This window comes from Raphanus sativus, unplaced genomic scaffold, assembly GCF_000801105.2.
Source record: "Raphanus sativus cultivar WK10039 unplaced genomic scaffold, ASM80110v3 Scaffold3224, whole genome shotgun sequence".
NCBI lineage: Eukaryota > Viridiplantae > Streptophyta > Magnoliopsida > Brassicales > Brassicaceae > Raphanus > Raphanus sativus.
In genome coordinates, this window is record NW_026618531.1 from 1 (window position 1) to 11,836 (window position 11,836).

General features: G+C 39.1%; 3 protein-coding genes and 1 pseudogene across 3 annotated transcripts; 1 reads left to right on the plus strand and 3 right to left on the minus strand.

The window, feature by feature from the left end:
• Positions 1–607: 607 nt before the first annotated feature.
• On the minus strand, positions 608–1,764 carry LOC130506424 (GATA transcription factor 17-like). Its single transcript, XM_057001067.1, has 3 exons — positions 1,603–1,764; positions 1,331–1,516; positions 608–1,125 (listed from the first exon to the last, which is right to left on the minus strand). The coding sequence occupies exons 2-3, from the start codon at positions 1,514–1,516 to the stop codon at positions 769–771; spliced, it is 543 nt and encodes a 180-aa protein (XP_056857047.1). The 5' UTR covers positions 1,603–1,764; the 3' UTR covers positions 608–768.
• A 764-nt stretch (positions 1,765–2,528) lies between these two features.
• LOC108854634 (importin subunit alpha-2) lies at positions 2,529–5,540 on the minus strand. The gene is made up of 10 exons (XM_018628240.2): positions 5,119–5,540; positions 4,918–5,014; positions 4,588–4,811; positions 4,320–4,505; positions 4,079–4,242; positions 3,907–3,985; positions 3,525–3,653; positions 3,299–3,426; positions 2,856–3,230; positions 2,529–2,735 (listed from the first exon to the last, which is right to left on the minus strand). Exons 1-9 carry the CDS (start codon positions 5,359–5,361, stop codon positions 2,858–2,860), a joined length of 1,623 nt encoding a protein of 540 aa, XP_018483742.1. The 5' UTR covers positions 5,362–5,540; the 3' UTR covers positions 2,529–2,735; positions 2,856–2,857.
• A 389-nt stretch (positions 5,541–5,929) lies between these two features.
• LOC108850164 (AMSH-like ubiquitin thioesterase 3) lies at positions 5,930–8,910 on the minus strand (annotated as a pseudogene).
• Positions 8,911–11,037: 2,127 nt separating this feature from the next.
• Positions 11,038–11,832, plus strand: LOC108853639 (F-box/kelch-repeat protein At4g39240-like; the record flags this gene model as incomplete). The annotated part of the gene is made up of 1 exon (XM_018627047.2): positions 11,038–11,832. A coding segment is annotated over exon 1 (783 nt), but the record flags the coding sequence as incomplete, so codon positions are not given.
• Between the last annotated feature and the right edge of the window lie 4 nt (positions 11,833–11,836).

Genomic DNA, 11,836 nt, shown 5'->3' on the forward strand with positions numbered 1-11,836 from the left:
TTATTACTATTAAATATTTTTTTATATATTTGTATTGAGACTTGTTTAACAAATTGTGGATTTGGGTATTTTCGGATATAAATTAAATATCCAAATTCTATATATATGTATATTCAAATATATAATATTTATTTCGAATTACTAGAGGAGGCAACCACGCAGATTTTAAATCAAAGTTTATATTTATATTTAAATGCAAATATTTTAAAATAAATTGAGTTTCAGATAAGGAGAATACGTATAAATTCTGGATTGTGTTGTCTCAATCACCGACTCTTTTTATTCACCCAACAAAAAGCCCAATAACAGTCGTGAGCTGTTTCATAGCTGGCCCGTTTCTATATAGGTCACATCGATCGTGTACGAGAGATAAGTGGTGAACAGCTGGAATTAATTTACAGAACTTTGAAAAAAAAAACAAATGTTTCAAATTCACATTGGTCCCTTTCTGAATCATTAGAGAAACGAAGAAAAACAAAACCATAATTTATCTCCTCAAAATCGTAATTAGCATATTTCAACACTACTAAAAGTCTAAAGCTAAAAACATATAATAGTTGTAAAGAAAACGACACAAGATTGAAATCTTGACTAATTATACTACTACTAGAGTGAAAACGATTAATTTAATTAATTAGTAAGTAGCATAACATTAGCTTTAGCCTTCAGACAGGATTACACATAAAAATTCATCATTTCTTTATTTGCCCTAATCTCTTCTCCTAAACCATTCCGACCAAAAAAAAGGAGTTGAGACAAAAAAAAAGCTCAACCACAAGAAAGAGCCATGAGAAGCACTGCTGCTCGTTCCTCTTCACCCAGCTTCATCCATACCCTCTTCTTCTCCACCACCGATCTCTTCATCACCGGCACTTTAAATCCCAAATCCAAAAATCTACCACCCCTTTTCACACTCTTCTTGTCATTACAATCCTCACTCTCCGTCTTCTTGATCTTGTTCTTGACGCTTCCTGAATCGCCTTTTCCGTTTTTGACGGTCTGATTGTCGGGAGCGAGACAGCTATCGTTACTTTTGTTGTTCTTCATCTTATTATCCTCTTGTTTAATCCCAAGAGCTGCTTGTCTCTTCTTCCTGCTCTTGATCCCACACGCATTGCACAATGACTACAAAAAAAACAAAACTTTGATCAGACACAAATAGAAACAGATCAAACAAGCTATGTTCTTTATCTCTATGATCAAACACTAATTAAAGCAAAACACACTTGCAAGCAGACCTAAAGAACACCAGATCAAACCCACATTTAGACTAGATCTACTTAAAAAAAAAAACAGGAAACCTAACAAATCACTAAGATAATGATCTTACTTTAGGACCAGCAGGGCCACCACGCCAGAGAGGAGTCTTGTTAGTTCCGCAATCAACGCAAGTCTTTTTAGTATCGCCTCCTCCTCCTCCTCCACTTCCGCTACTGCTACAGTTCCCGTTCTCGACATCCGAAGAGTCTCCCGCCGATTCGAGCTTCGTCGTCTTACTTTCTTCCGTCATTGACATCTACCAAGCCAAAACCAAGCAGACAGGTTTAAGTTCAAGAAACGTGATCGAAGTAAGAAAGGATCAAACGATCAAATAAAGCTTACATTGATCTACTTGGAGCTTAAGCTGAAGGTATCAACCAGAAGCAGAAACGATTGAGATGGTGGAGATGAATCAGAAAGCCCTGCTTGTGAAGCAGAGTGTGTGTGATGATGATAAGTGAGAGAGAGAGAGTGTAGAGACGGCGGAGAGGAGTAACGGATAAATAAACGGAGATGGTTTTTATAGTAACGGAGGAGGCGGGGACAATAAAAACCCTAGATTTCCTTCTTTTAATTACTATTTCACCCTCGAGCGGGGGGTTTTATTACCGTTGAGCCACCCGCCGAAAATAAACAAACAAGAAAACTGAAAATAAATGAGAGGGAAAATTAGTAAAATTTATAACTTGTAATCACCACCTCTAATTAATGAACTAACAAACAAAAATAAAAGCATTCTTGTGGAAACAAAGGGTTTTTTGGTATTTCAAATTTACAGTTTTGTTTCGATTTGTATGCCACGTTAGATTTGCCAACTGCCAAACTGGGTTTAGTTAGAGATACCCGCATTTTTAGTCTTTTTTCGACACATTTTTATTGTCTGTCTTTTACACACATTATGTTTCAAAAGATAAAGTTAAGAGAAAAAACCGTCACTGAATTTGGTTTGTAAAACAACTAACATCCAATAATACGATGGTTTATCATTTTCAGTTTCTTTTTCTCATTAATCATTTTTATTTATCTGTTAGGTATGTTTTTCTTTTTCTCCTACCAAGCTTTAATAACATCGATTTAATCAGTTTGATAAAAACATTAAGAGATTTTTTTTAAAAATATTAAACCCTGCTTGAAGGTTGACGACAAGCATTAATAACATCGATTAACGGAGACAAGTCGAATAGTATAAAAACATTATATAGAGAGATGGGCGTGCATATGCAGACAAAACTAGCCCAAAATGACTTGGACCGCACTGGCAAGCAAAATAAAGTTTGACCAACATTTTTTATGTTTTTGACTTTGCAGTATTGTGTAGTACAAATGTAACAAAAACTGACTTCACATCACACACAAACCAGATCAGACCAAGGCACCCACTGAGTTTTACACACAAAACCAGACTCATTTAAACCAGTGCCCAACAAAACTCTTGAACCTCCTTCGACTCTCTTCAATCATATCATGCTTAGCTCCTGTTGAAACAAAAACAAGACTCAAAGAATTACACCGACAGGCTTACTCCACCTTCTCCTAGTCAACGCTTTGAGATGTTGAGACATTTGGGTTTTGTGTTAAAGTTATTTATTTACTACCTTCACTGGAAGTTGAATCCACCTGGGGGTGCGGCCGCATCATTACCCCCAAACTGGAATCCCTGAGCAGAGCCATCACCATGTGCTATTGTCTCGTCTTCCTCTTCCAACCAGTACGTCTCAAGAATCTTCACTGCCTTCTCATAGATCTCGCTGTTGTCATGACTCTGCAGATTCTCAATCTTCTCTAATCCCTCAGCATCATCGATCAACTGCGCATAAAAGTTTACGTCCCCGGTATTTCCCGCCACCTTCTCAGCTTCCCCGACTTTCAGAATGTTCTCCAATCCTTCTAGACACACGGTGATTATCCTTGGATCGGGACATACCAAAAGATCACACAGTGGTTTCACCACTCCCTGTTCCACCATGTACCTAAAGCACGCAACACATGAGAAAAGAGAGTAAGTAAAGGGAAGCGAGATCAACCCAAAGAAGCTTACTTGATCTGGTCAGGAGAACCGCCAGAGGTTGCATTTGATACTGCCCATGCAGCTTCTTTCTTTATATCAAACTCTGCGTTTTGAAGTAGACTGACGAGAGGGCAAATCAAACCAGCTTCACATACAGCCTACATCACAGAACAAATATTAGAGAACAATTTAACGATAAAAGCCTTCTCAAACTGATAAAAGCTGAACAACGTCAATTCTCAGTATTAGTTCTCACCTGAATCTGGTCCCTGTTCCCAGCAGTGATGTTTGAGATTGTCCAGCAAGCTTCCTTTTTGATGCTCTTCTTATGGTTGTGAGTCAGAAGGCTCAAGAGGCTAAGGAGTGCACCATGACTAATTACACACTGCAGGAAAAGAAAAAACCAATAAGAAAAGTACAAGAATTATAGATCCCTTTCTAGAGGTACACCTAAGGTGATTAAATCTGACGAGTAGTAGGAAGCTATGCAGGAAAAATTCAAAACAAAAGCTCATTTATCAAATGCTCACATTCCGTGGCTAAGCCAGTGGTGTCTAATTAGTCCCATAAATGTTCAAGGGAGAGTGGAACAGGCATAGTGAATAGAAATGACTGAAACTATAGAAGAATAAGTATACCTGAGTCTGTGTATCATCTCCAGTGACGATGTTACCAATACTACGAAGAGCAGGAATGAGCACAGATGGTGATGGATGCCTACAGCAAGCCAAAAACCCAACGATACTCATTAACACATGAACATGCGCAAAATCAATGTGAATCACAGGAATGAGAAAGAAAAAAACTCACAGGAGAAGCTCGACAAGGCGAGGAACAACACCTGCCTCAATGACAGATTGAATTTTGTCATTGGTTCCATCAGAGAGGTAAGAGAGGGCCCAACAAGCATCCGTTAACACTTCCTCATCAGTCGAATGAATCAAGCGCTCGAGGGCAGGAAGTGCTGGACGAACCTGCTCTCACCAAATCTTACAAGTTAAAAAAAAAAATCTCCCAATGATCAAATAAAGAGAGAGAGAGAGGGAGAAACCTGGTCAAAAGGAGGCTGAGGCTTGCCCCTGCAGAAATTAGAGAGAGTCCAAGTAGCATTTCTGAGCATGGAGAGTTTAGCATGCTCATTCAACTGAGAGAGCAATGGAAACAAAGCTCCCTCACCCAAGACAAGATCTCTGCACCGTGGAGAATCACCAGCAACATTCCCTAATGCCCAAACGGCCTGAACACATGAAACACGTTAAACTCTAATTACTCTCCGAGAAGGGATTTAGTAATGAGCAAAAAAAAAGAAAGGTCTTTACCTGCTCACGGACATCATCACTCTGAGAAGCCAGGAGCTGAACAAAAATGGGAACAGCGCCATGCTCAATAACCACCTTAGTATGGTCAGAAGTGCCAGAAGCAATGTTGGTCAATGCCCAAGCAGCTTCAAACTGAAGCTGGGGATAATCTTCCCTCTTGAGAAACTCCACAAAACGAGGCACAACAGCAGCACCTATCACCTCGTCTATCGGAGGACTACGCTCTGCCAAACATTACAAGAAATTGCTTAAAAACCTAATCCATACATACACACACACACACACACACACAACAGATATAGCCAATTAAAAAAAAAAAAAAACAATTACCAATAGAAAGTAGTTTCCTGAACTGAGTGGTGGCTTCAAGCTGTAAGCTTCTGTCGTCGGACCAAACTGCACCAACCATAGAAGGCAAGCTCTCCAACTAAAGTTCTCACAAAATCGAGAGCTCTAATTAAGTTCTGAATCCAAATTCAATCGTCGTCGTGGCTCTTTAGATTTTTTTTTTTGTTTTTTTTAATAAATTACCTTTTTCTCGAGGGAGGAAGCAGTAGCAGCGGAGGAGGCGAGGTAGGAAGGATCGAACTGAGGGGGGAGCTGAGTGGTGGCTTGAAGACCTTCGCGGCGTTTTTTGAGAAGGCTCTCTTCGCGCTTGGTCTTGCGGATCTCCACCATGTTGTCCTCTCTCCTCCTCCTTCCTTCCTCCGCGTCCACCGCCACTTTGTACCGGTTACGCCGAACCTCCGTCCTCGCGTTCGGTCTCAGAGACATGCCTGCTTTACTTGTTTATTCTCCTCTTCTTCTTGTTTGATTCGTCACCGGCGACGAAGAGACTAGTGTGTATATATATATGTGAAGAACAAAGTGTATAGAATCGGCGGACTGAGTGAGAGAGAGAGAGAGAGAGAGGATAAACCCTAGACGAAGTAGGGAAGGGGACGAGAAAACAGGAAAGAAACCGATCCTTCTCTTTACGATTATTAGATATTTTCAGCTTTTCTTTTTTTTTTTATTAATCATTTTCAATTTATTATTTTTATTGCTTTAATTATTATTATTTTAAATTTAACAAATAATTATTATTTATCAAAAGAATTGCATTTGTTGACAAAAAAAAGAGAATTGCATTTAATTTTAAAATCTAGTTGTTAAAGTTTATTAAAATTCAACAGAAAATACATTTTATTAACTTGAAAATTTATTATTAGGTTCGGTGTTACAGTCATACATAACAGAGACCAAGTTCACTCGATTCTCAACTCTTTACACCATAGTAGTACAGGTAACTTTAACAATACATATACAATACTACTTTTCGAGCAAACCTGGCTTTGAATGGTACAATGCGAATATGAAAAGTAGTATATCCGTTTCTGGAGTCAGTATCATATTAACACAAAATCATAATCACTCAAGTTGGCTCTCTCACCCACTTGGTAGGGTCTTTTAAATGGAGAGAAAAGTGTGGCATTATATATATGATTAATATTTTTTGTAATCTGATCTCTCTGAGGTTTAAAATAGAAACATGGTTTGTGATTGGGTTCGGTGGAATGGTTTTTAGCGGAGGTCGAGGACTTGGTATTTGAGCTTGGCGTTGAGGTAGACGTGTGAGCAATGCTCGTAGATTGGGTTACCGTCTTCCGACTCTTCGTGCGGGTGGAAGCCTCGCTGCTCGCAGTTACGGATCACTGATACTCCTGATGGATCTGAGAGATGGAATATTCCCTGAGCTGTTGTTTCGTCCGTTGGTGCCATCACGATCGCTACTGCCTCCGGTAGCATTATCTGTCCAGATTTTAAAGAGATATGTATGTAGTGGACCGACGACCATATGGTTTAAGTAAATGCATATAAGTGATGATTCTATTGAAAGGGAGAGTTTTTGTTGTACCTGATACGAGTAGTGTGTGTGAAGATCAACTGATGACATGAAGCAAGTTTGTGTAGGGGTGTGTCTGTAACCAAAAAATGTAAATTACCCACAATTAAATCAACGAATAGCCTTTTTGGTAATGTTAACATGTAGAAAAGAGTGAAGAATATGAGAGAAGGATTTGCTGGTGAGAGCTTACATGAATCCAACCCAAGGGAAATAGAGAGAGTCTGTCTTGAACTTCAAATATTTCTTCTTCATTTAGTGTTTGACACTGTACTACATATTAACAGATGAGGATGGACCTTGTGTGAGAAGAATCCCCCCCAAGGGTGGTGAATATATGTATAAGGTTAAGCAAAAAAAACCAGTAACGTACAGAATCTGAGGTAGACTCCTGCTTTGGGATAATGAGGGTACTGATATGAAAAACCCTGTTTTTCTGCAAAAAAAAACAAGGAGAACGAACATATGTGATTATGATAAAGACAATCTCGTGCTGATGATCAGATGATGGATGCGAAGATATAATATGAGTCCAACAGATGTGTTTCTGTCTACTCACCAGAGAGCCAGCAAGCACTCCACAAGTCTCTAAATTCCTTTCTGTGTTTGACCGAGCTAGCCTTAAGAAATCTTCCATTATCCGCACAGGCTTCAACAGCAAATTGTCACAAAGGGAGAAGACATTAGTGTTAGATTTAACAAGACGACAAAAGAGAACATTTCCACTTTAGCAAGCCTTTTAGAGGATGTAATGGAGCACGAATCCAATTCTTTGACTTAAAACATTCCATTCAATAGTCTCTGGATTACTTAATGAGTTGAATCCTTGAAAATAGCTGGAACTTACCACATGCAAATGCTGATAAGAATTGCTGCCCTCTTTTTCTTCTAAAGAAGCAAGTGCAGGTCCTGGTCTAGGATCAGCTACTTTAGATGGGCAAATCTGGGTGTACTCTTGATGCACTTGGGCTAGCACAGGAGGAGGGGAAAGGTTGCTTCATACCCACAAACCCAAAGGGGTCTTCAGTTGCGTCACTTATGAACTGGGAAGTTACCGCCTCGGAATGACGCTGCCATCGACCATCATCTAAAGAGAGTACAGAGTTCAGCGTTGAGACTCCTTGAGAATCACCACCATTAAGTGGTGTTGAGGAAGCGCTATGTCCAGCGTCAATCAAGCTGTAGCAATCGATGGAGTAAGTTAGACATATAGCCGCCCATGACTTGTATAAATAAATTCTTAAAACGGCAACAGAAGATGTCGGTACTTACCCTGAATTTTCAGCAGAACCCCAATCGGTACTAGTCGGATATTGAACCTGTCATTACATACAAAGTAAAGGTTATTATGAGCTCCTCAAATTCACAAAGGATTAGACCAAGACGGGAAAAGAAAGAGTGAAAATATGTGGGGGAAGATAGCAATAAACAGCAATGTTTAACCTTTATCTGGGACTTGGGTGCAACCCACTGACTTTTAAGACCATTTGGACCTAGAAATGAATGTCTAGATAAGGTTGCTTGGTTTGGAGGAAGAAAATCAAAAGATCTGCAGGTTAACGAGCAGAATTTAAGTCTCAGTTATCATCTGAGATTAATATGGACAAGCAATCGAGTCAATTACTGACAAGTACATCAAAAGGAGGAGAATACTCACAGCTTCTGGAATTGCTGATCAACCGTAGGTGTACGATTTGAAGATGAAGTCAGATTAGCTTGAGATGTTTTCGGCCTTACCGGCTGCATCCAAGGGAAGAAAACAGAAAGAAAAGACAAAACGAGAGCACATGGGTTATGAAGATGCGTAAGCAAAACGATATTTCTAATTCTCAGACCTTGTTAATATCACCAGGTCTGGAGTATGAAGCTCGAGGCCACTCAACAGCAGCATCTGAACTATATGAGGGGAAATCACTTCCAACAACACTAAGGGCTCTGTTCAGCTCATCCACTCGCCTATCGAATTCCGGTTTAAGAGAGTCGAGCTCATTGATTACAGCGCCAAGCCTCTGGGGGTAGCACAAAGAAGTTCCACTTTTTTTAAGAGAAAAAAAAAACACACTAAAACAAAACACTTGGAAGGAAGAGGATAAAAAACTGACCTTCCTTCACTCCCAAGTCTTTCTTGTGACTCCTCTTCCATTAAAGTTTCATTTACAAAAAGTGTTTTTTTTCTGCTAACCTGGAGTATCTAAGAAGCATGATATTACAAATCAACAACACTCTTCTCTTCTCGATAGATGCCTGCCTGGACCAATATATTCAAAAACATGGTTCGTTACAAGCATAATCAACCAATTACATTCTTAAGGACTTGCAGAGAGAAATCGAATCACACAGAAACTGAGAGACGGAGCATACCTGACGGAGAAGATTATCGGCGATGCGGTAGTAGTTACGGAGAGGGATACGATTATCGACCTCGATCTTACGACCATCTTTCTTCACCCGGGAAACCCGATTTCAATCGCTTAAAAGTTCCGATGAGATCAATAAAACTGTGTCGTTTTTACAAAACCAAACAAATGTACACATGAAAATGGGGTCCAGGACGTCATTGTCTTCACCAATTTGGGCTTTTATGTTTTTTTGTTGGGCCCAGCATCGAGGGATGGTCTTGGGCAGGTTTTTTTATTAAAGGCTCAACTTTTAATGTTTCTATAAATCTTTACACTTTATCAGAGTTCGATAAATAAAATATATAACAAAGAAAACACGTTGTCACAAAATATATATATTTTTTTTTAATGTGTTTAATTTTGCATTGCATTTTACTAGTATTTATATACTTTTGGAATGTCATTTGTAAGTTGTAAATGATTAATGTTGTTGAGAAAAAAAAGGATTTACAATAATACATCGACGAAAACTTAATTTTTTTTTGCCAGCCTAGTTTACTTTATTCCTTACAAAAATCACTAGGGTTTCTAAACATAAACTATTACAAGCATATATATTTGAATTTGTTGAATTGTACATTAAAATAACTTATGAATCCTAAATACTTCTATATATACTTCTACATTTAAATCCTAAATTTATCGCTATAATAAGTATTTTATGCACTAATGCACATAACATAATAAGTTTAAACCCTATCATTTGCCCAATAAATCGAATCATTGTCTAACTGATGTTATTAATACTTATTATAATTATATTTTCACGTGTTTCAAAAAAAAACAATGAAACTCTTATTCAAGGTTTCAAAAGAAAAAAGTGTTTCAAAAAAAAATTCAAGTAAAGATTTAGTTGCGTTGATGTAGTTATTTAATTTCTAAGACCATAATATAGTTTAAGAATGTGTAACATGCATAAACAAAAACATAAGGTTAGATTTAAAATCAAAATATTATTTTTCTTTTGATTGCAAAACCGAAGTACATTCTACTTTCATTAAACCATTCTATTCAAAACAATATAGACTACATATATCCTAGACTGTTAATATTATCATCATCACCGTTATCCCACATCTCGATGATCATAAACCCTGAATATGAAACTCTTATCAGTATGCACATGTTTATTTATAGGAGAAGTATGTTGTTCCACATATTTTGTCATTATATAGAGTCAAACCTTTTTTAAAAATACAAATTATATACACGAGTCATATGATTTATAAAAGCAAAGAAGATAATTTCCAGTATAGTAGTTTATCACCTACGTAAGAGATAATCTGCTCATTTTCAATGTCTGCAAAAGTGAATTAGATTGGACCACTACGTAAGAGATAATCTTAGGCCTGGGCATTTTACCCGGACCCGAAGACCCGATCTGAAACCGATCCGAAAAAACCGGGTCCGGATAGGAACCAACCCGATCAAATTACCCTATCGGGTCTTGTTGTAGAGGACCCACGGGTCTTGGACCCGACCCGACCCGAACCCGGAACCCGGCGGGTACCCGAATTAATAATGTAAATTAAATAAAATGAATCAAGGGAGAGTCGAAGACGGGTTATTTGTCTACAGAGCAAAGAGGTCAGCCACTAGGAGACAACCAATTATTGTTCTATCTCGCATAGTTTAGTATATATACACATTTTAATATAATAAAAACACAAATTTTAAATAAAATGTCAAATATTTTCGGATATATTAATATTTTCAGATTTGTTTTTGTATTTTTAGGTATATTTTAGGTAGAACCCGAACCGAACCCGATCCGAACCCGACCCGAACCAAACCGATAAATTCTAGTTACCCGAATGGGTCCAACTATATAAGACCCGACCCGACCCGGATCCGGTACGACCCGAACCGACCCAGAACCGAAAATTTGGAATTACCCTATCGGGTCCTATACTCTTAGACCCGAAAGACCCGGACCCGAAAAGACCCGGCCCGAACCCGACCCGACGACCCGAATGCCCAGACCTAGATAATCTGCTCCAATGCTTTCACAGATGTGTTATTTTGATACATTAATTCCATGTGAATAAAGAAAACTACAAAATACACTAGTACGGTTTCGTAAACGATATGGGCCTAAGCCCATTTAAACTATACTATAAATAGTAGACCCCATCTTCGCATTTCTTTCCTGTGGTTGACATTTTGACAGCGACAGTCATGCATCTTTTAACCATCACAAGTTCCTCTGGCCCTAACGCCGAAAAACCACCACATAAGAAGAAGAAGAAAATGCATGGTCCGAGGCCATCGTCGCTGTTACTACTTCCAGATGATTTATCTCTGAACTGCTTAGCACACGTGCCTCGACGTTACCACCCGTCGGTTTCAATGGTCTCCACAACCTTGAGGCGTCTCATCGCCTCGCGGGAGATTTACGTAGAAAGGTCACTACTTCGCCGAACGGAGCACGTCCTCTACGTCGCGCTTAGATATTGCGTTACAGATACCCCTCGATGGTACACTCTCAATCTCAAACCTTTCGGACAACAAGAAGAATCTGGAGTTAACTATAGTTTGGTTCCTGTCCCGTCGCCGTTCCCTTCGGTTCCTTCTTGGGGAATGTCCATCGTCACCGTCGGTTCAAAGATTTATGTTATCGGTGGATGCGTCAAAGACAGGTTCGTCTCCACTGGGTTTGTCATCGACTGTCCATCGTACACGTGTCGCTTCCTCCCTAGGATGAAGCAAAAATGCGGCTGCGCCGCCGCGGAGATCGTCGACGGGAAGTTGTACGTGATCAGAGGGTGTAAGCCTAAGTCTTTGAACTGGATAGAGGCTTTTGATCTCGAGACTGAAACTTGGGAGACTGTGACGGGTGTGTACAACGTGGAGGTGCATGAGCATGAGAAAATGATCAGGAGTTTCGTGATGGATGGTAAGATTTACTTGATGGATCGAAACAATAGCTTTGTTTACGATCCGAAAGAACGAAGGCTGGAGAGGG

Excerpts from the sequence above, each read along its gene's own strand:
- LOC108854634 (XM_018628240.2), bottom strand. The coding sequence starts at position 5,361 with ATGTCTCTGAGACCGAACGCGAGGACGGAGGTTCGGCGTAACCGGTAC. Across the intron at positions 5,015-5,118 it reads CTTCCTCCCTCGAGAAAAAG|TTGGAGAGCTTGCCTTCTAT; the intron begins GTAATTTATTAA and ends TGAGAACTTTAG. Across the intron at positions 3,986-4,078 it reads CGCCTTGTCGAGCTTCTCCT|GCATCCATCACCATCTGTGC; the intron begins GTGAGTTTTTTT and ends GGCTTGCTGTAG.
- LOC130506424 (XM_057001067.1), bottom strand. The coding sequence starts at position 1,516 with ATGTCAATGACGGAAGAAAGTAAGACGACGAAGCTCGAATCGGCGGGA. Across the intron at positions 1,126-1,330 it reads GTGGCCCTGCTGGTCCTAAA|TCATTGTGCAATGCGTGTGG; the intron begins GTAAGATCATTA and ends TTTTTTTTGTAG.